Source organism: Stegodyphus dumicola, chromosome X1, assembly GCF_044657685.1.
Source record: "Stegodyphus dumicola isolate Sdum_Otavi_A_Nest chromosome X1, ASM4465768v1".
Lineage (NCBI taxonomy): Eukaryota > Metazoa > Arthropoda > Arachnida > Araneae > Eresidae > Stegodyphus > Stegodyphus dumicola.
In genome coordinates, this window is record NC_140780.1 from 101,369,550 (window position 1) to 101,394,268 (window position 24,719).

The window sequence follows — 24,719 nt, forward strand, 5'->3', positions numbered from 1 at the left end:
TATCTGGAGACACATTCTCCCAACGTGCATGTGCATGCATAAAGCATACAAAAAGGTTTGTGGCTTTGAGGTCTAGATTATAGATCATTCTGGATAATGGACGTACGGATTACGGACTTTGTACTGTATTAACATTCTTAGACTCTGTAAGCAGGAGAGGAATTTTTCTTAATTTATGTATTTATTGGTTAGTGGTCAAGAGGTCTGGATATTGGATGCCTGGATTTTGAACTTTGTACTGTATTAATTTAAATTTTTTTATAAATTGTGAGTAAAACTGTGATAATTTGATGATGAAATGAATGTTATTGCCAAATGACTATTAAGTTAAGCTTTTGCAAATTTTATTCACTTTTTACATTTATATGGCTAGAAAAATGGGAAAAATAAAAAACTTTGATGATGATTTTACCTGATATGATTTATGTTCAATACAACTGCTGATATAATGCTGATATGATTTATGTTCAATACAAAACCTATTATGTTAGAGCAAAAAATAACTGCCAAGAGCTTCAGAGAAATTGCAAATGTTTTAAGCCATTAAAACCATACTTCTGGAACTGGAGAAGTCCTCCATGATTTTGAAGAACTTTTCAAATCATATGTTAACTAAGGCTTGGTCCTCTCTTCCACACACATAAAACCAAGGTTTCAACATTTCAATAATAAACAGGGAAACCTTTCATGGTTACCATCTCCCTAATATGATCACCTATGAAAATGGCCAGTATTTCTGAGAATATAAAACACTGATAAGTAGAAAATTTTGCTGTTAATAGGCTTATATCCTGCTTAAGCCTGGTTCCAGCACTTCCTATTTTTTGAGTAAACTCATAACTCCAGCTGGAGCTCCAAATAACACGAACTCAGATATTTTAATTAGTTATTATCAATTTAAATTAATTCACTAATTTTTAATTACTTCTTTACATTTTCCTAGCTTTCCAAGGGCTCAATTCTAATTCTAGAAATAAATCCTTCTCTAATATGCCTATTCACTAAATTAATACCATTAAATATGTAATAAGGGGGTCATCAAAATGTCAAATCTTGCTATCAAATACATTACATACTACACAAATCAGGAAATCCATTTCTTATTAGAACAGCAAAACTACTCTTATTTTTAAACAATAGTTAATCATTCGTCATTAATTTTATTCTTTCTCAGCAGAATGTAATTATCATACAGGCTTCAGTAGGCATTATGGATGTAAAATTCCATATTAGAAGGATGGTTTTCTAAATTCATTTCACATGAAAATTTTTGCCAGATTTTAATCTATGCAATTTCGGGTTGGAAGTATACTGAAAGAAAATGAGTCAATTAACAAGGGACTGATTTTAAAATACAATCAAGAAAATACTATTTAAACTAAGGTGTTACTAACTACTATTTATTTAAATTATAAGATTTCTAGCACTTCTTGCTAAACAGCTATGTTTAACATAAGTAAAAATTTTATCCATTTACCATATTTGGTTTAATCCTAGTATCCGGTGCACACGGGATTTGGCGACTTTATGAAGAGCAGTAAAAATGGGACATATACGATGAGTAGTTAACGGGTCATTCAAAGAAAATATATAGTTAAACACAGTATACACTATGTATATAGTATATATACTATGTTATATACAAACTTAGTACATAGTGTATAGTACGTATATAGACGTTCTTTGGATCATTTTTGGTGTTGGCGATAAGTCGCGCCAAGGCTGCACCGTATACTAGGATTTTACCCTATATTTTAAAAATTTAATGCTAGATGCAATGCAATGTTAATAACATTATGTTAAAATTTTGGTAATTTACCAGAATCCACAAAATGAGCCAAAGAATTTGATGCTAATTCTGGTTGCAAAATTAACAACGTCTATAAGCTATTTAGCCTCAACAATAAAGAGATAAAAATTAAAATTTATAAGCAATAACTACACACTATCCTAATACATATGAATATTTGCATAATCTTTAAAACACATTAAAAATCAAAACGAAATATAAAATTCTAATAAATACAATTTAAAGCTTTCAGACTTTCACCAAACAATTAAGAAGTTGGATAATATTTTCTACAAACGGAACATAATGTTCAGGTGAATTCATTTTGACATTAAAAGCAGTAAATTTCAATCAAATACTAAATAAAAAGAAAAAATATCCCTAATAAATTTCGACTTGAAACCCTCCAAAGATAATAGAAATATTAACACATCATGATTACACAAATATGAGAAATAAATGCAGCAGTTTACATTTTCAAATCCAATGTAGTAACGAAAGAAAAAACTAGAGCCATCGAAACTAATTTGTCAACAATGGCAGAAGTAGAAGTAACAAAGCAGTTGAAATATTCTCCAATCAGATTCAAGGATCAAGGAAGTTAATTTACGGAGTGCGCTAGGCTAGGCCTTTAACTCCACATCATAAGAGATAAAATAATTACATCAAAAGAGGGGTTCATCTAATACGGGGAAAATTTAGAAGCCTAATTTATAAAAATAAAAGCTTTTCAGATATACCTTCTGCATAAGGAAAAAGGTAAAAACTCATAAAAGTTCTTTTTATTTAAATTTCGCGTTTAAAATGAGCCAGAATTCAATTTGGAGGGCAGTCATCATCATAAAATTTGGAATAGAATTAAAAGGTGCAAAATGTTTCCTTAATTCTTGATATCAACAATAAAATAAAAATCCTAAGAACAATCAGTCCGGATAAAAAGAGCTAGCGCAAGTTCAGTGAACTTGCAACCACTCGGGATAGCTGGGCGAAACAGGCAAGGAGGTTAGAATCAACGACTTCAGTATACTATCTCGTTGGTTAGAATAGAATGAGGGGGGTTGCAGTTTCCTCCACTATTGGGGAATGAAACTCCACCGAATAAGCGGCGCCCATGTTTGTAACTTCAAAACATTGCATTACGGCAGTGAAACGTACGTGGGAGGGCGCTGCGATCACCGATGCAAGCGGCTGCACTTTCGCAGCGCTCTGTTAAAAAGTGAAAAACATTCCTTTCCCCTAAGTGATTATCAATTAAATTACTTTGAAATAGTGTTTTTTCTACAAAACCTACACCTTCTACAAAGATTTTCAGCTCCAATGTTGATGAGAATGAAACAAAGGACAATGTGAGGATATACTATGAAAGCCTGGAATTTTAAGATAAGTACCCTTCTTTCATCTAAACTAAATCAAATTTCTATAAATAAGTGCTTTTAAATCAATAAATTTTAATTTTTCATCAGTTTTTAGCATTAAACAATACTTGAAATTGCTCATTGCTTGTGCCTTCCTTTGTGGTTACAGTTCCAAACAGACACCAACGTTATCAGTTCACGTCTGTCACCACTTACAAAGAAAGCCCCCCTTATCTTGTTTTGAGGAATCTCGTGAGAGGTAAAATTGGGGATTAGGGGCATCATGCTACTTTCCTCTCGTATCTTTTGGTTTCCCTTTTTTTTTAGATCGCTTAAATATATTTTCGCCTTAAAGAATATTATACTTCACCGATTTTTTTCTCATACTGTTCCTTGCCATCTGTTAAATGTTCAAATGTAAGAGATGGATTATTCTTCATTGGCAAAATTTATTCTTAGAACTATGAGCTTATATAAATAACAGTGTGCCTCAGTATGTTAAACTAGCGTTAATTAACTTGTAATAAATTATGATAGTTAAATTAATAAATACTATGTTTAATTTATGTTTTTAATACATATACTCTGTAATTTACACACACACATATATATAAACATATATACTTTTTTTGTGTGTGTGCGGTTATGGTCTTGTATTGTGTATGGTTCTATGTTCTTTGTCTGCTCCTGTTTTTTGAAAAATGTATGAAAATGTTGGGAACGAAGATAGCATAAGTTACTTTAGTTAAATTAATATATACTTTTGTCTGATGTTATGGGTCTTTTGCTGTTGTGTCTCAGGATGCAAGCATACATATTACTTTGTTTTCCATGCTAAATACCTTGATACGAAGCATTTTAACACTCTCATTTTTTTTCCCAGTATCACATCTATTCAGCATTGGCAAACACACATACCTGTGAGACACTATTTATAGTAAATGAAGACAGCTTCTTCTCCTCTTAACTACACTCATGGACACCACAATCGTATTTTAGGATATTTTCTAATTCTTTTCCAGCCCACCAGCGGCCGAGCGGTAAAGTCGCTGAACACTGGTAGTTCGGTCCGAGGTTCGAATCCCGCGAACGGGCTGGCTGCATGGGTGTTTTCGTGGTTTTCCCCATGTGTAACGTGTATACGAGCCAGTTTCCCTTAAAAAGTCCTCCACGAAGGCATCCCTCCCCTTAAGCAGACAGCCCTAGTATGCTTTGCCATAATTAAATACACACACACACTACTTCTTTTCCTTTTCTTTCTATAGGCCTTTTTCCCCTCTACTATTTTTGGGCCATTTATTTTGTCCCATCTTTTCTTCCCGGCCTTTCGAACTCGTACAAAATGTACGAAGTTCTTTTTTACTCTCCGCTGAAATACGAAATTCCCCCCTTTCTATATACCTTTCCTTCGTACCTAAGCTTGATTTTTCGCCCATCGGTGCAGGAAGTCTTATCGGGTGCAAAACAAGACATCTGTCTACTTTGTCTGTCTGAAATGTACGTGTTTCTAAGCTCTTCTGTGCATGTATTTTCCAAAAAAAAATTTTTTTAACTTTATAATGAAATGCTTCGCTATTGTTAATTTTTTGTTTTAAAGTTATAAATATGATATCCGCAATTTACTACGTATAGAAAATCATTAAGAAATAGTTCGAAATCTAAATGCATGTGCATAACATTAAAGACTTTAAAAATGATGTTTCTGCATATTTCAAGAATTTGTTTAGGTTTTATTAGCAACCTGTTGGATGCACTTTCCAATTTTTCTTTTAAGAAGTGATATTTCTGATTTATACACAAGAGTATCATAATTTAATCAAGAATCATTTCATATACAGAATTTAAGAGATAGGAAAGGAAGTTATTTTAGTATGCTTCAATACTTCAGCTTTAAGTTGTAATACACTAAAACAGAAATTCAAATATTATTTTATTGGCTATAGCAGTTGTTGTAATAGCTAATTTCAGGAGACTGGTAATGGTGCAAATAGTATTTCCTTTTTTAAAACATTTATTGGTATACTTTAAAAATTTAAACAATGCTTAATTTCAATTTAAAAACAGGTTGTAACTTTTATCCATTTATCAATTTTTAGAAGTATTTGAGCTGAGGGAAAGATTGTTTTTGTGAAAACCTGAGAAAAGTGTTAATTTTGATTAAGCTACAGTAAATGAAATAACTTCATGGAATCAGAAAATATAAAATGCTAAACAAATGGAGATAAAAATAAACAGCAAATAGATTTACATTGTACATGTCAAAAGCGACAGCTCATTAAGGGATGGTAAATTTAGATGGTTGCTCAGCTCAGTGCATCTCCTAGTTAAAAATATTAAAAACTTATTTAAATTCAATTCCGACTTATTTCTAATGCTTTCCTGATCAGAAAATTTCTACGCATAATGGGAAAATGTCTTTCTCTGATATTGAATAAAAAATGCAACAGTGAAAAAAATATCATCATATTTCATATTTATGAATCTCAAAGAAATTGCCTGGAATTCAGCTGAATTACAGAAATATACGTATATAAATTTTTGGATACATCTTTCCACATGTTCAATTGTGTAAATATTTTACTTACTTTTATCGCTATACTGCTCAGAAATTTGTAAGTTTATGCAAAAAGATTTAATAACAGAACAGTTTCTCTTGATCAAATGCACAAATTATATTAGTAACAGTTCACAAAAGTTAAAAATGAATAACAATTAATACTTAAAGAAAAGCATTACTTTATTTAACATCTTTACAATTCATAAAAACAGTAACAATTGATTTCTTACTTTTCATGAAAATTATAAAACGAATTGCCTAAAACGTTCAAATCATGCAGTTTCAATTCCTAGCATATACGAGGGCTATCCAGAAAGTAGATTACGTTTTGGAATAAAAAAATAAACAAAGTATAGGAAACAAATTTTATTATATACAGATGAAAGCCACACTCAAATACTACTTTTCTACATAGTCACCATACAAATTAAGGCATTTATCGTAGCGATGTACGAGCTTGGAAATTCCTTTGTCGAAAAATTCGGCCGCCTGCGCCTTCAACCACTTCGTTACCTCTTCTTGCAGCTGTGCGTCGTCATCAAAACGCTGCATAGCCAGCCACTTCTTCATTGCTGGGAATAGGTGGAAGTCGCTCGGTGCCAGGTCGGGACTGTACGGCGGATGAGGAAACAACTCCCACTTAAAAGATTCAAGAACTTTACTAGTGACATTTGCCGTGTGGGGCCGGGCGTTGTCGTGAATCAACAAGATCTTAGAGCTCAACATTCCTCTGCGCTTGTTTTGAATTGCTCTTCTGAGTTTTTGGAAAGTTTGGCAATACCTTTGAGAGTTTATTGTAGTGCCTCTTTCCAGGAAGTCCACCAAAATTACACCTTTTCTGTCCCAAAAAACAGTCGCCATCATCTTCCTTGCCGACATTGTTTGCATGCATTTCTTGGGTTTTTGGGGAGAACTTGTGTGTGCCCCCACTGCATTGATTGCAATTTCGTTTCACAGTTCACATGTTTCACCCATGTTTCGTCACCAGTAACGATGCGATCGAGTAAAGAGTCACCATCCTTATGGTAAGCGTCCAAAAAGTTCAACGCTGCAGCCATTCGCTGATTTTTGTGGTCCTCTGTCAAGATTTTTGGAATCCATCTTGCACAAAACTTGTGGTAACCAAGCTTTTCGCTGATGATTTCGTGCAACAAACTTCGCGAAATTTGTGGAAAACTCAAAGAAAGTTCCGTTATTGTGAAATTTCGATTTTCACGGACTTTAGCATCGACTTTTTCGAGAAGTTCGGCGGTCACTATGCTGGGTCTCCCACTTCGATCTTCGTCGTGAACATTGGTTCGGCCATTTTGAAATCTTATGACCCACTGACGCACTCCACCTTCAGTGATAATGTTGTCCCCATACACTTCACGAAGCTGCCGATAGATTTCTATCGGTTTACAGTTTTTTGCAGTCAGAAACCTTATTACTGAGCGCACCTCGCAGTTCGCGGGATTTTCAATTAACGCAGACATTTCAAACCGTCACAGTATCTGAACGGAGCACAGCACGAACCTCTCACTAGCACGGCTAGATGCAGACTGAGCTGCGCAACGCTCTGACCCCAAGATGGCCGCACTAGCCCCGCTCCTAGCGGACACAGACGGAAACGTAATCTACTTCCTGGATGGCCCTCGTACCATTGTATGTTAAGGAACGAAGATACCAGTTATAAACAGAAATATTAAAAATGTATTTAACATATTTTGATTATTATTAAGTCCTTTTTTTCACTTCTAGGGAAAAAAAAAACATGACAGTAATATTTTTCAACATATTTATCAAGTTACATTAAAAAAAATCACTACTTTGGCGCGAAAAGTAATCCATTTTAGAAAATCTGTTCGTGTATCCATATATAAGACAAGATCCCACGCTTCAAAAATAAAAAATAAAAATGTTGCAATGACAAACTTCATTGCACGAGTCACTGCAGTTACAGTAACATGGCGCCGAGGATGCACGGTTTGAGTTGAACCTTCCCTTTTTCTGTTCTAACCTCCTTGCGTTTAATGGGCTCAGAGTCTCTCTAACGTAAGTAGGCCTTAAGGCAAGACTCATTTACATCTTGTTTAGGACAAGAAGCTTAGAAGAGAGGAAGGAGGTATATTCTACCCTCCTTGGTTTAGAATAAGTATATAGCGGTCCTGAGGTGGTATCCTAGTTTGGTGTTCGGTATAAAGCCGCTTGCTCGTGTCGCTGTTTGCAAACGCAGATGAGAAATGCAGCAGCACATGAGATTATAATGTTCTTAGAATTTGATCTCGAGTCTTTTAAGCATCCAATACCGATTTGCAATAGGAAAAGAGCTCTCATGCGATATATTCTGGTATTTCCTTAGCATTGTGAGTGTTCGATTGGCTCTTGAGATCCCTACACACTTTCTTCCCGAGAATTTCTGTTCGATATGAGGAAAGGCTACCCAAGTAGCACACGACGTTGCAAACTGGTACGAGAGGTTGCAAAGTGGTCGTGGGAACTTTTACGACGTCTTTACAACGTTGCAAAGATGCAAAATATTTGCCGTTGCATCTTGGCAATTTGTCGAGTTTGGCACACGCTTGGAGTGTACAATAAAACCGACACTTGGGATTTGAACTTAAGAGGCTAAAAATTAAACTAAACTAAAGAGATATAGTCGAAGCTATCAAGATTCTAACTGAGTTGGCCCCTTAACATTAATAGACTGCAAAGCTATCAAGGGCCTTAAATACGGCCGAACGTAATAATAGCTTACGAGAAAGTAGTTTAAAAAGGCGGAAGTGTGCAGAAAGAATACCTGGTAACTCTCTCGTTAAGACCGCAGAACTTCGCGGTTAAACACCGCTCTTCCTCATTATGCATTCAGACGTGATTCTAAAACTACTTTCTGGCCGGAAGTAGTAAGTTGAAGTTAAGAATCGACAGGAAAGAAACTTTAACTGTTTATAAAATTAACATAATCCTTACAAAATCTCCACCAGCGGATTATTAAGGAGATGCTGGTCCTGTATTCTCAAATTAGGAGTGTTATATAATGCACAGAAGCTTCCATACGGATGATTATGGACAATTATTCTAAATTCTTCAAACTCATGGCTATTGTCTGATGTAAGAAAGCACGAGTCGAAGCTCCGCTTCACTTATATGAGCACTCCACCACCTCTGCTTCTTATCCGATCGCAGCGGTAGCATCTGTAATTAGCGATACTTAGAGAATGTTCTGACGTAGCGTGTGTTTCCGTTACTACTGCTATGTCAACATTATAACATTATGGGTGTGTAGGAAGTGTTGTAACTCGCCGATTTTGCTAGTGATGTTCTGCGAGTTCCAGATCATCACTGTCCCAATTGTCATTCTGTGTAGGTGTCTATTACTCATGATTAATTTCAGTGTTGGGCCTCACTAATTTTGGCTCTCTGGACAAGTAACTGGAGTTATGTAATTATGCAACGATGTGAGAAATGTTTTTCATGACCTTTTGCGCTTCCGTGACTGCTTTCTAAATTTTTTCAGCAAATATGTCAGATTTTTATAGCGCTTGCATATGATTTTTTAATAATAAATCTCTAGGCTGCCGTCGGGTTTTTAAATTTCCAGTTCATATTTTTGCTTGGGGTAAGCTTCGCAATCCCTCCAGTTGCTTGTTCGCTTACCCAAGCAATTGCAGCATCTAGGTTCGGAATCCTTAGGTAGCGGGAGAGTCCCGACCTTCGGCACACTTGCAGCACCTTGGTGGATGATGACATGCCGCCTGTGCGTGGTGATATCGTTGGCAACGGAAGCACTTAGTCGGCCCGGTATCCCTCGAGGCGAATATATAATCAAGTGTGTGGGTCTATAAATTTCATTGTGATGTTCATTTTTAGGGAGCGTCATCAAAAATAGTGGCAGGTTTTAATTATTAGTGCGTCGTCTCCTCAACAATTCTTCAACTTTTAACGCTTCAAGTTCCTTTTCGGCCAGTTTTTCTCGGATATTGATCAGATCAACATCAACGGGAAGATTTCTGATTACCACTTTAAGATTCTTCTCCTCAAAGAGAAGATAGGCGTGGTAGGAGAGGCCGTGTTGATCGAATAGTGATGTCATTTTACGATGCGTGTCCAAATTTTTGGGAAGCAACTCGTGCCCCTCTCCTTTCGTTTTCGCTGTGAACTCCTTGAGCCCTTCATATCCAAGAAACTCAATGAAGTCCTGGCAATAAAATTTGCAATCAATAATACTAATTGGCGGCATCTTAGCCAGCCGATTTGGGAAAATAAAGTTGCCCTCCATACGAGTTTCGCCAGTCTCGTCCTGAGCATCACTTCTGCTTGGCCCAGCTGGGCACGTGATCTCAACTAAGTCCGCGTTAGGCCGAGTTGTGTTTTCCGTCGAAGACGTACTCGCAACAGCAAGCTCCGAAGAACTGTCCCCAGATGGCGCCACGTGAGCGTGGCTGCTGGTCGAATTCTCAAGATCAACCGAAGTACACGGGGAGTTCGCAATATTTTGTATGTCGAAAATTTTGCTGCATTTAGCAGTTCTCGGTTTTGTTTTCCGCTTAACAATTTCACACCATTTTTGATGCAGTGAGTGAGTTTATTTTAGGATCAGAGGGAGAAATCGCCAGTCATCAGTCAGCACGTGGTATGGGTTATGTACCTCCATCTGTTCCCTAATAACAGGACTAAGGGGTCTCTTAGCACTTCTCTATACAGTCCATATAATTATCCTGAACAATTTGACTTCTCAAATCCAATTCAGAGATTACGCATTAGAAACAGCGGTGTGTAGGCTTGACACCTGGCTTTCAACTCGACTAATTTCTCCAACATACATTTCAGGAGAAAATCTGGAAGTGGATGGAGAATAATCAGGTGAAGCTTTGCTTTCTCCGGGAGCTCTTGAAGCGGGTGATAATCTGCCTTGCAAGCGACATAACAGTAATACCCGGAGTCCAAAAATCAAAGTCCAATATCAGGTTATTTCAGTCAGGAAAAGAATCAGCACTAGCACAAGGCCTTTTTACAACACTTTAATCACTTAAGATCGGTGTGCAACCTTTTCAGAGCTAGTAGCAAATGATCAAAGTTTGAGAAAAATCGCAAGTCTTAAACACGCAGGTAAGCTGAGCCAATTCTTTGGCTGAACAGAGAGCCATGAATGTGCAACCTAACGTACGGCGTCGCGAACTCGAAAGATGCCATACCGGTATCTCAAAAGAGCTCGTGATGTAGATTCTAGTATTCGAACTGCTGGGCAATGCGGGCGTTTGTTTGGCTCTCGAGATCGCTGAAAGTAAGAGATTTGTAAGAATAGGTTAGTTTAACCGACTAAGGCAAAGGAACTCCAGGCCTATTGCCTATGCAGAAGGATACATTCATGTAAGATGCTTTCTAAGGGAATATTGTTTGTATGAACACTGCACAAGAGGCAAACCTCAAAAAAGCTGTGCAGTTAGCCTGCTCCCCAGGATTTTAGTCTGGGCGGAATTACCAATATTTAGCGACCTTATCGCTCAACAGAAAAGATTTGAAAAATAAAGCTGTTTCATTTTAAAAAGAGGTAAAACAAGTTTCTTGCTTCCACGATTTCAGGGACTCAGATATTGTAACAATGTTTATATTGTATGTTGCTTGGTGAAACAAGTTGAACACCTGATTAGAAAGACTAAATGATGCCAATCTCAAGACTTTTAGTTCCAATATATCGTTAAAAATTTTTACAAATCTGCAGTGTGGTGCCGAAATTTTTACCGAAGGAGACTAGGAATGATGAAAAATTGCAATCCTTACCAAGACGAAGAAAAATAAGTGTACCACAAACAAAATCTCACATGTTTTATCAGTGAATTTAACTGAACATACTAACATGAAATCTTCCGTGAAAGAATCTGATCACGTTAACTAACTGTGATCAGAAGAAATTTATTAATAAGCGATTACTACAGCAGCATTGTATCCTAACACGAAATCTTCGATGTTTGTGTATGTCACATGGTCATATTTGCCATAATTCAACACAAAACGCGATAAGAAGTCAAATATAGCAACCTAGCCCAAAGCTAGTCACATAAGGCTACACTTTTCCGCATTGACAAATCCCCCTGAAGATAACAGGCTTTCTATTTCAAGCGGCTTTGCCGTTGCTGAATTACCAACTTCCCCCCTTGAGCCAGTTTCCCTTAGAAAGTCCTCCACGAAGGCATCCCTCCGTTAGGCAGATAGCCGTGTGCTTTGCCATAATAAAATACACCACACCACCAACTTTCCCCTCTTGGCGAGAAAGGGAAAGCGCTGTCAGTTTTGGCGCGTTTATCGCAGACTGTTTTTAAAGAATGATTTTATAGACATGCGGGATTCTGGGAATAAACTTTTCGGTTAATTTATTAGTTCTCGAATAGTACATAGACGTTTTCACTTAAATTAAAATTTCACGTATATTTTGTAAAACCTATTCAAAATAACTTTGGTGCTGCCTTTCCTACGCAGAGCTTATATTGCTTAAAAAGGTTAATACAGTTCTGAATCCAAGCCAAGAGAAATTTATAATGCAGGAGGAACTAACTATACGTTACAGAACTTTTCTGAAATATATATTAATGTTTAAAAGTGAAAGAAAAAGTAAATGTTTAATTGAGGTGCAAAGTGGACTCAACTATTAAGAAAGCACTGGTTGATAACAAAAGCAGACTCTCTGCTGTTTATGCTATCAACCCACAACTCATCTAACTGCCATCTTTACTCACTTGAACTTTTTAGGACTCACTCATGGTCAGTTACATTCCATATACAAAACTGCTAACGACATAGTCTGGGATTGAGCTGACGCGCGGGAGGAATATGAGCGTTCTGTACCGCGCCACGCGCATAGGGAAGAATCCGTGCTTGTGACTGGACATACTTTCCTATGACATCATTTTCTCTTGGACATGGACCCTATAAGAAATAGACCAACCCAAATGGGTTTTATCCCTTGCCTTGGCGCATTGCCTGCTGTCACCTTGACCACATTCGGAGAGTAGTCTCAAATCCCAACCACATCTTTTTGATGTTTGCCGCTTGGTGAAGTCCAATGAAAAGAGCGGGTGGAGAACGAAGATCCTGAAGCTTTTCTCGCTATTTTTGTCCACGTAACTTAAGCGAATTTCACGGCGGAAGGGTAAAATGCTACTATCCGATTACTTACTCTAGTATCATTCACGTTTTTATCAAACATTTCTTTTCATCTAATACATTAACGGATACGAATTTTGTTTTCCGAGAAATTAGTTTACAAATGACATAAAAAATTAAGATAAAATATACTGACATCTTGTAATAAAGCTTTTGCTAGTATCATTGCTGATAGTAGTAAAGTTTAATTAAAACTGCGTTTTAATTATCAAATGATTCAGTAAAAGAAATTTTTCAGTGTAATTTTATTATAAATATGAATTCGTTACATACCATATAATTGGAATATTCTTTGCATATTGTTTTATTGTCATAATTATTTAATTATACTTCGTAAATTTCACCGAACATGGATGAATATTTGTGTTTTCAGACATTATATTTAAGCTTCACGTATATGTTTTTCATATTTACAGTGTAATTACAAATCATGTTATGCAGAGTTAATTCGCAAATGAAATTATTGCACGACTTAAGATTACGGTACGTACAAAGTAAAGGTGTCAAATTTTCCTGGAAATTTGGAATAAATAATGCTATGCTATGTGAACACATCACAAAAAGTAGTTTAATTGTTTGCATATGAAATACCTACAATTGCTTACATTTGTTTTTGGACTCTTGTAATTGTTATTTGCATAGATCTTGTGTTAAATATTGAAACATTGTTTTCAACTTTTTTCCCCTCTGTTTGAACCCGATTGTTGCAAAATCAATATCAAAATATTCCTTGGAATAAAATAATTTATTCAAAATATGTTAATAATTAACTTCACATAAGTTGGAAACTCGAAAGTTTTGTCAAGATGTGGCCGACATGTTGCTGGCCTTGTGTGCTAAATGAAAATACATCACAATTAATGTGTGTATTTGTAGCTTTGTACTTATTTAGCAAAATATACTAACATTTCCATCTCTGAAATGAGCATGGAAATATGCTACAAATTAAAGACAAATTCCACTAAAAATTTAATTATTCATCATGCATAATATTATTTATTATTTGAAATTTCTTTCAGGACTCTTTTTGAGAAAGCAGATACCTGTGGGTTGTGATAAATTCTAAGTTCTTCTGAAAGCACAATATGAAAACAAAACTTTCAAAACATCATTTTTAAAAAAGCCAAAATTTGATTAAGGCTGGTGCTTTTAATATTACATGATATGACTGATGAAATTTTTTTAAGCATCAACTCTGCATATTGTAAAATCTATCTTTCCCCTCAGAAAATAATAATAACAATAATAATAAAACTTTTTAGTAGCATAAAGTAAACTCTTGGTAATTTCTCTGCTAAGGAACACATGCAAATTTCATATTTACAAGTTTCTTAAAAATGTGCCATGATCAAAATCACCATGGTCTAAAAATTCTTTTTTGCTTCCTTTCTTAAATTAGAACTATAAGGATGTGTAACTGTGAATATATAGAGCAAAATAAAGTTTTTGTTACTGCTTTTATAATATTTTTGTAATTTGCCTAACTATAAATAATATAATGTTGGCTAGATTATGGAATAAATGACACATAATTTACAGTTCTCAAGTCTTGTAAATCTCACAATCTAATAATTGTGTATGAATAACCATCATTGAATATTATTACTTTTATTAATAGCATGTTAACATAACTGTCGACTTTTTATTTTAAGTTTCATAAAATTTTTTTACATTACTTAGACATTTAATCTAACAGAAATTTGATGTTTTGTAATAAAAACTCTAATAAAAGTAAGAGTATAATTTATATATAAAAATTTGAATATATAGCAAGTACTTAAATACCGATTTCAACATCTTTGAATGTAATTATAATTTAGATAATAGTCTTGGCAATCATATATTGTAACTTAACTTTAGGTAGAGACAAATGCATCTTTAATGTGAGGAGATGAGGCACAGCTTGTCAACATATCTAAATGATGAATGTAATGAAATTTTGGTTTACAAACAGTAGCCCTTAAAAAATCATTTAAAATTACTTTTGAGACCTAAAACCTAAGTCATGATATATTTCATTTTCCATATACTTTTAAGAATTTTTAATTAAAAACTGCCAGTAATACTCAAAACTTTATTACACATGAAAGAAAATACACAATGAAATTATAAAAAGCCAAATTTTGGTTTACAAACAATATACATGCAACTCTTAAAAAAAATAATTTTAAATTATTTTTGAGACCATGTGATATTTTATTTTCCATATACACTGCGAAGGGGGGGGGGGAAGGACAATTTTATATCACCTGCTCTACTGGGACGATTGACAGAATTCAACTTGTGTTTTTCATGTCTCGAAAGTGCAACTTAGGATATGTATTACATTTATATATAGCATTGTTCTAATATAGGTATTTCGACACAAAATCGGACCTTTTTCTGAAACGACATGCCAATTTTTTTTCACATTTCGATTCTTAAGACACAAATCGTGCAAAACTGCCAAGCTTTCTAAAAATCACACGAGTAGTTTTTTAAAAATTAGCTCTTCCATGTTAATCGAGTTTGATATATATTTATTAATATCTCTTATTTTTGAATGTCTCTGTAAAATTTGGTATAAAATTCAGAAAATTAGAAATTTGGAATTAAAATATAGAAAACAATTGGCATGTCATTTCAGAAAAAGTTCAATTTTGTGTCAAAATAATTATATTAGAAAAATGCTATATATAAATCCAATATACATACTAATTTGCACTTTTGAGACATGAAAAACACAATTTTCATTAATCGGCCTGGTAGAATGGGAGATATAAAGCTGTCAATTTTTTTTTTTTTTTTTGCACTTAAGAATTTTTAATTGAAAACTGCCAGTTACATTCAAAACTTTATTATACATGAAAGAAAATATGCAATGAAATTATACAATGCCTAATTTAATGGAAACAAATTGTGCAGCACATTTATAAAAAGTGAGATTCGTTTTTCTGTGATCAAATATGCATACTCTAAACATCAAATATGGAAATCATATAATGCAACATGAAAAAGGACTGCAGAATGTCAGGATAAATGACTTTAATGATTTAAATCAGTGCTTCTTAAACTTTTCTCATTCGTGACCCCAAATATTAAATATAAAATAAAAATACAAATATCTCATATATAATGTACTCTTTTGGTAAACAATACATAAAAAGGAAGTAGTTTTTAAGATTTCAAACAAAAATTAATGAAAGAAAGTTCTAATGACATAGATTTGCTTGCTTTCTTCAGCATAACAAATTAAATGTTGGTGTGATATTTGACACTGATGGACATAAAGCATCTTCAACATGTTTCAACGCTGAATGACATTTCTTTTTAATTAGCATTAAAGCTGAAAAAGTAGTTTTATATTAATTCAGAAACAATGAGATATCTAGTTCTAGCTCCAATCGAGAATTATTCAAGGATTTTTGTGAAAACTCAAGTTTTAACTTTGAACTGCTAGATAGTTTTACAAATTCCTTTCGCACTTAATATAACATGCAATTAATCTCATTTTACCAGCTAATGCAATGTCTTAGTGTATGAATTTTAAAGTCTTATGAATGAAGTTTCTTTAAATACATCTATAGAATTGAATTTTCAAGACCTCACAGTTTAAGAAATTCTGATTTAAATTATACATCTTATCTCCAGCACATTTCTTTTCAAAGCTAACAGTAGATAGTATTAATACATAACAATTTATTTACATGCCCCAAATGAAAAGGCATTATTTAGAAGGATAACTGTATAACCACGAAGGGATAAAATCCAAAACCATAAAACTTTAAAGCTCTTATTTTAAGTCTCATAACAAATATTTAAAACCAATTTTAATTGCAAATAAGCTTTCATCAAAAGCTTTTATTAAATAAAAGCAATGCACTTTGGGCTGAAGAATCTCTCATTCTATTTATGATATATATTATGAATTTTATGCAGATTTGACTTTGATGCAATTTAAGTGTGCCACATCTGCATAATCGAGTGCTAGATGTAATCTTAAGTAATAACAGTTAAGTAACATGCATATGCATGGAGAGTTATGTAAGTATTCAGATGGGCTGGACACAGAACACAAAGAGAAATATGCTGGTTCAGGAATAAGTTATAATTATGTTATAAGAAGATAAAAATCAAGCACCTTTAAATACATTTTAGCAACACTTTTAAGTCCTGCAATTTAACAAGTTTAAATGAAACCAAAATTAAGTAACAGTGCTGTTATTTTGATCTAACAAACTGTATTCTGCTCAAACTAATCAGCTACATCACATACGATACCAAATACTGATTTAGACTACAAGTAATGGAACATAGACTACAAGTATTCAATGGAAAAAAACATTTTCATATTAATATAATTCCTTCATTTTAAATGCTACATGTATGAAATAAACATTCTGCAGTCCTCTTAAACCTAATTTAACATGTAAACTCTCAATGAATAAAACTCTTTTAAACTTATACAATATGATCAACAGTACTAAAGACAAGCATAAATCCAAGTTTCGTTATTTATTTTGACTACAAAGTTAAACTTAACACTTAAGATGCAACAAATTTAGCATATAACAAAAATAAAGTTTACTATTAAAAAGCAAAACAGTTTATAATTACTAGATTGTCCTCACAATGACAAATTCATTCTGATGACAGTTTTCAATAGCATTCACCTTCCTAAATATAGGACTTTTACAGTACAAATACAACCTATTTCAAACATATAAAAAATAGATACATACTTTGGCTAAAAAAGTATCTGCAGTATGCCCATAAATCAGACAAAAATATAACACCGAGCTAGCACTTAATGGAATAAAAACACCATCCAATGAATTCATTAACACAATCTAATTATTTAATGTTCTTTAAAGCATTCATAAACAGCTACTTTTTTGTAACTTTCAAAGGGAAAACAATGAGAAATAATTTGATCACCATATAGTGCATACACTATTAGCAGCAAAACTGCATAATGAGTGAATACAATACTGACAAAGCTTGAGCAATTTCTTGTTAGATATGATAGGGAAAGACTGGATATAAACATTTCAGAACTATTTTAAGGAAAATATAATGCTGCATAAACACTCTGTAGCAAAAATAGCTTCCACATTTGACATTTACATGAATCAGAAATATCACTTTATATTTTTATTGCTTCTAATGAAAACTGAATTAAAATCTATTCAAGTGCATATTCTTTCTGTCAATAATTTAAATCCTACAGAAATACTAATTTAAGATAACTTACATAACAAAAAGAAGAAAGCATCTAATAAAGTTTAATGTCAACTGTGAACTATCACATCATAAGAAATTGAATAAATTTATATTATGGTAATGAATCAAACAGATATTAAAATTTAAGGCACAAGTATGCTTTTACAATGGGAAGAAAAATGTTACAATTTAAAATATTAACTTTGAAAATTAAAACCGATAAAAGTTGACCTAAAAAGAGAGAAATTTAACCAACTGCAGCACACTAAACAGTTCAAGAAATTTAAAACATGTACAGTTAACAACAATATAAGTGAATGCACATTTGTATTATACATTTGAAACGTTAACAATCAGAGGAAGCATCACTCATTGTTTTAAAAAATGATCATACATTAAAATATATGAATCAGTTATAGAACTAACTAAAAAAAGATGACTGCAAAGAAACACATGTTAAATCCTAAATGTATGAATTTTCACAACTGCTCAGTTTGTTGGGAATGGCAGTGAAAGCAGCATTTCTGATGTTGCAGATGTAAAGGCCATGAAAAAAATTGGGCGAAGAAAAAAAAAATATTTCATATCAAAACAAAAAAATCATGCATTTAATTCGAATAACAATAAAGACCTTGAAAACATTTCTTAATGACTACAACACTGCAAGTGATGAGTAGTAGTCTTTAAAATAAATAACAGCTGCAAAATATAGACAGGAAAATTCCCTACGCAAATATCAGATACCGGGAATATGACTAGAGATTCTTCCATTAACTTTCCACTTTAAAACAAAGTAATAAATAGAAAAATTTTAAACAGTAGTTACAAATATTATGAACTAATTTCTCAATCTATTTAAGAGTTAACAAATTACTACAAAATGTCATAAAATACAATGTACAATTCTCTGAATTATGTGTGATCAGTTAAACATATTTAAAAATTTAGGCTCCTATCCCAATAAAAGCATGGAAAATTTTAAAACTTGAACAGTAGAAGATAATAAAAAAGGTATATCTTAAATATCAAAAAGTTTTAATACAAAAGGAAATGATAATTATAAAATAAAATGGAATGCACAGAAAATACAAACTGAAGATTACACAGTAATTTTATCAGTGACCTCTTCAAACTTGCTATGTCCTGTAGCCATAGCATGAGCTCTTGCTTCTTTGTCTCCACGCAACAGAGTTTTGCAAGCAACACAATGGACAGTAAGGGTATTCACATTAGTATACTGATGACTAGCTTTAGCTTCTTGAGCTATTTCCATGGCCATTTGGAGAGGAGCGTCATCAGAAGAGGGAAAAATTGTCTGTAATACATCATTCAGCTCCAAGACTAAGGGGTCATAATGTATGCCATCATATATGAGAAATACTCTATTTGCATAATTTTCTCGTTCACCAAACCGATGCACTGCCAGACTGAAAGTATCAATAGCAACAATTTCCATCTTCAAATGTTCACTTAAGATTGATAATTCAATAGCTCCTCCCCAGTTGCTGGGATCCGTTATCCAATGGCAATATTCATCATTCCGCATTCCCAAAAAAGCAGTGGTGTATCTTTCAGGATTCTTAGTAACTTCTCGAGCTATAATTCTTCGCATTTCATTACTTCTTGAAACATCAAGTTTACCATTAGAAAGAATGAACTCAATACTTGTAAAAAGGCACGAATTGTTTGCTGGTACCTCACGCCTCATCATAATACCAGATTGAGGAGCGATCAGTTCAGATGCAGAAACATTTCTTCTGGTATTCCCCTGATCTGCAGCAACAGGCTCTTTCTGAATCTCAATAATTACTGTATCAAACGAATGAATGTTTATATCATCTAATCTTGAAGATTTTGCTTCTACAGTTACAGCTTTCGGTGGATATCCACAGTAAATTTTCATTTCTTCTGGATTTACTTTAACAATCTTCGATAATGAATTCTTCAGGTCTTCAACAGTGCTACTTTCAGTTAAATCTTCTAAGATGAAAGTACCATGCACAGTTTGACATTTAATAACAAAATTATGTGTTTCCATCTCTCCTGAGATATGTATCCTAAAAGAAAATTCACATACAAACTTTACTTGAAAAACAAATGCATTAAAGCATGACAAACTAATATTACATTCAACTAAATGCTTACAGACAAAATACAACTAAGATAGTGTGAACAAAGACAGCATTTTGTTTCTAAATATTTGGTGAATACAACTAACTACAGTTATGATCTGGATATTGCTGGACTATTTTTTTTTTTAAAAAAAGGCTAAAGAACAAATATTTATAATATTTTATAACCAAAGCTTTTGCTAAAGCTAATAAAAATTGCTTGAGTAAAAGCAAAATACAAAGTATAACATATTAAACATACACTTTAGCCGCCAACCATATTAAATTTCATCTGTAATGTGCCTTTTACTGTTACACACCCAATAATTATTGTAACTGCATGTTCTTTGCACATATACATGACACATGATCTAGTCACCCTATTTTTTTATCTTCCACAACAAAATTGTAATTTGTAACCTTTTTCATGCCATAACTTCTTAATAAAATGATCTGTTCTGAATTTGTAATCATTTGTTTTTCTCCTCATACACTATATACATTTTTGTTACATAAGTTTTGTGATAGTAGTTTCCCTTTGGGTGTATATGTTTTTTTTTGTGACAGAGTGTATTTTTATATCGCAGCTGTAATTTTCAGATTTTTAAAAAATTTCTAATTATTCAATTGGCTTGTGTACTTCAATCACATAAATGTTTTATGAATTTGTTTTTATTTACTTGAATTGCATTTCTTTTGAAAAAATACTATGTGACCTAGTATTCATACCATCAGAAAATGTGTTTTTCATTGAAAAAGAAAATCTTGCAAAGCACAAAAACTCATCTTTCAATAGGGCATTCTGAAAGGATATGTGAGAAAGTTGTATAATCTGTATTTTAATTTAGATTGATAAGCATACATTTTTATCGCAATGGAATTGCTGTACACAGTTTTATTACGGTACAAGCCCCTATTGCCAAGCTTCTTGTAATGCCATTAATGAAAAAAATTAATGGACCTATAAGCAAATAGGAGCTGAATAAATAAAATCAATCAACTTACGTTTGAACTTTATTTTTGTAATAACATTCTAAGAATAAAATAGATTCATAAGTAGGATGCATTCTTATTAAATATAATTTAATAAATTATAAAACAAATTTGAGAACACAATTTACGAAAGATTAGGGGCATTTTATTTACGTTTTATTAACAGTTAGCTTTACTTAATGCTGATTTTTTCTTTTATGTCTCATTTTGCAACATACTTACCCAGTCTAGAAGTTTAGTAAATAGCAGGTAGAATTTATGTCAAATAGCATAGGTTAAAATGAGAAATAAAATCGTACATCAGCATGATTCGTAACAGAAGATCAGCTGTTGCCAGTGTAGCTGCTTGCTGAGACAGAGACCTGTTGATCAGAACAAACCTGACAGCCCAATGTAGGCATGGTTGGCAATTTTTGAAAGTTAGTTGTGCTCTGTCTGTCTGATGCAGTTAGTGTTGTAGCTTCATATAAAGTTTCTAGGATTGTAGCCCAGTTAATATATTTTAAGGTTCCAACAAGTAACTAATGCACCAGAGGTGGTAAGTTGTTTTGTAATATTTTAAGTCTCACTAGATGCAAAGAATAAGTTTTACAATAATTTTTACATTTTTTTGCTGTATCATTTTAGCCACAGTAATGATTAGTGAAAGGCAATAACTTGCATATGCTTAATATGCAGAGATAATTTTTAAAGGTGAGCAGTTAGTTATAAATAATTAAATTAGTTAAATATGCTTAGTCGTTATAGATTTACATCACTACTATTAAATTTTATTTATTTTTTAAAAACTTTGTTAAAAAAGGCACATTAAAAGCTATAAAACCAAATATTTATGAGTCTTTTTAATTTGAAGTCTTCCCAGACATTTTGGGTAATTGATATCAATTTCCTTCTCTTTAAACATCTTTTCTAGCAATTAGAAATCTAATTCAATACACAAACCAATGCTCCCACTAGTTTCTGCATGCTTTATCTCTTAACTTGCCAATCTCTCAACAGTGTACCTAACAAGGTTTTGCTTGATCTGGTAAAAGTTAAATAATCCAAAACATTTGAAGCAAATCATCGCTACGTCTGAAAGTAACGACAAAGGTCACATAAAGATTTAAACAAACCTCTTATTTAACTTTTTAATTTAAAAAGAACATACAGGCACGTTCTTATGTTGACGAAATCCACTACAGCTTATGGTGATGCAATTAAACAGGGACAGTCAAATTCAAACTAAAATTGTAGACTAGTAGTCAAAAGACTACACAATTTAAATTTAATCTAAGGTGGTTCAGTAACTTCAATATCGTAGTAACAAATTCAAATATTAGCAGTGATAATGCAAAGATGAATAATTACAAATTATCAGAGCTGGCAGGAACTAAGGAAAGATCCAAGTAGAGGGCAAAAACATTATCTTACAATCCAAACATCTCAGTTTAAAAACTATCTGATTTGCATTATGGTGAGGAAACGGAAAAGGGAAGTAATAGTAAAGGCTAAAATTATAAACAACTAGTTAATTTGCATAATAATAATTGTACATATCTTTCAAGAATAATTTTCTTCCTCTTTATGTATTCAGTTTCTTTCTTCAATAAATTTCCTCTTCACTTTAGAATTTTTGGAATTAATTAAAGATTTCTGTTATTCTAAAAAAACCAAATGTGAAAAGACTGGAAACATTTTTGATATTTTTCCATGCTTGTGTCTAGTGAAAAGTTGAGAAAATAAAGAAGATAAACATGTTGATAAAAAAAAAGTATAGTATACAGAAGAAACATTATGTTTTCATTACCCTTAAATTCATCACAAAATTTATGCAAAATACACCCAATATGTGTTAATAAATTGAAGACATTTTTCATTTTGTCATTTTTTCTGGAACAGAATTGTGGTTCTGTAAATCTTGCCTTCAAATCCTTCTAAACTTCCCAAGTTGCAATGTCTAAAAAATTAGCCCTACCAATTCTGTAACAGAAAAAAGGCCAGAAATATTTTAGGGGGGAGAGGAGTGGAAAAAGCATAAAACCACTTTTATAAAGAAAACTGAGGAATATTCTGATAATTCTGAAACAATTACATGGGGAAAATTTTTACTATGAAAAAATTAAAATGAAGAAATTTCTAAGTAATTACATAGCTATTTTGCTTCTGCTATGAATTGTTTTTTTGAACTGTGCTTTATAGCATTTATTACCTTGTTTATTTTTCAGATTCAATATACAGTCAAAAGTCTTTAATCCGGACTCGTCGGGACTTCGGCGATTCCGCATTATCAATTTTTCCGGATTATAGATCATCAGTTTAAATCAAGTAAGATGGCATGCAGAAATTATACAATTAAAAATATGAAATCGTAATTTATGAAATAAAGAGCAATTGGGATCTAAAGAGTATCAAAATTTACAAAAAAAAAAAAAAAAAAAAAAAAAAAAAAACTTAATATTTATTTGCTTACTTTATTAAACATTTCTTTCAACGCGTGCATGCGCAAAGCATACATTACGCAGTCGAAATTAGAAAATTGCAACCAGAAAATTATTTTATGTGTATTCGTGATATTTATAATGACGAAGAAATTGATTTAAATCATATCGGAGTACATCGAGATGAAACACTACATTTAGTAAGGAATTATAAGCTGAATAAAATAAAAGCATCTGCCCTGAAGCTAAAGATAGTGCTGACAGATCAACTTCCAGTTCATTGCACGCCGCGACGTTCCCCCCCAGAGCTGCGCGAAATTGATAAACAGATTTCGGAATGGTTGGAGAAACAAATCACCTCTCTGTCACTTTCTTTATGCCTTTATCCATTTTTTGCAGCAATTCCACTTTTTGTTTGATGGATATCGAAACATGCTTTCGCTTTGTAGATCCTTTGGCAGCTCCAGAATCGGAAATTCTATTTGACATAATCGAAAGTTCAAGCTTACTTTTATAAAATTGCTCTAACAGTCTGCAAAAAATAATAAGCCGGATCCAATTCGAAGATTAAGGAACAACGCAATCTGCAACAGTAACAGAAATATTTTTGAAAAATTTCCAGATCTCCAAATTAAAAATTTTCCATAGAAACTGATCTTAAAATCTCCAAAATGTTGACAAGTTTCGAAATTTCCAGTCTTTCATTAAAGGAATTCACATCTTCAAAAGCGGAAAGTTTTTCAAGAGCTCTTCATTACAAAAAAAAAATGAAATAATTTTGAAATGCTTATGTTTAACTCCTTGCTCAGAAATTCCAGTATCTCACTCACCCTTTATATTAGAAAGAGGAACAAATTATAACCCATGAACCCATTCAAAAGATAATCATATTCGTCAATGAATCGCCAAAGATATTTCTCCAGAATGATAATTCACACTTAAAATAGCAGTCATAAAAACAAGACAAATTTCAGATGATTAAAATTAAGGACCGTATGAACCCTATGTATAGTGGATGCTATTAAGCTAGGCTAAAATTATACTTTGATCCGGAGGAATTTCTGTTAATATGCAAACTGCACTGTTCCTTTCTGATTTGATCCAGCTTATTATTTTTTCCCAGACTTATTATTACAGCAATTTTATGAAAAT

General features: G+C 32.9%; 2 protein-coding genes across 5 annotated transcripts in view; both read right to left on the reverse strand.

The window, feature by feature from the left end:
• TBC1D5 (TBC1 domain family member 5) overlaps positions 1-2,335 on the reverse strand; it is a 139,578-nt gene extending 137,243 nt beyond the window's left edge. For all 4 annotated transcript variants that reach the window (XM_035356308.2, XM_035356307.2, XM_035356304.2 and 1 more), the window contains exon 1: positions 2,263-2,335. The gene's annotated coding sequence lies outside the window, so the exon portion shown is untranslated. The remainder of the gene's footprint in view (positions 1-2,262) is intronic.
• Positions 2,336-14,895: 12,560 nt separating this feature from the next.
• The window catches only part of LOC118199352 (ubiquitin thioesterase OTU1-like), a 49,920-nt gene continuing 40,096 nt past the window's right edge, over positions 14,896-24,719 (reverse strand). Inside the window, exon 2 of the mRNA XM_085808110.1 lies at positions 14,896-20,100. Within this exon, the coding sequence (XP_085664236.1) occupies positions 19,143-20,081 (939 nt within the window). The 5' untranslated portion in view covers positions 20,082-20,100 and the 3' untranslated portion in view covers positions 14,896-19,142. The remainder of the gene's footprint in view (positions 20,101-24,719) is intronic.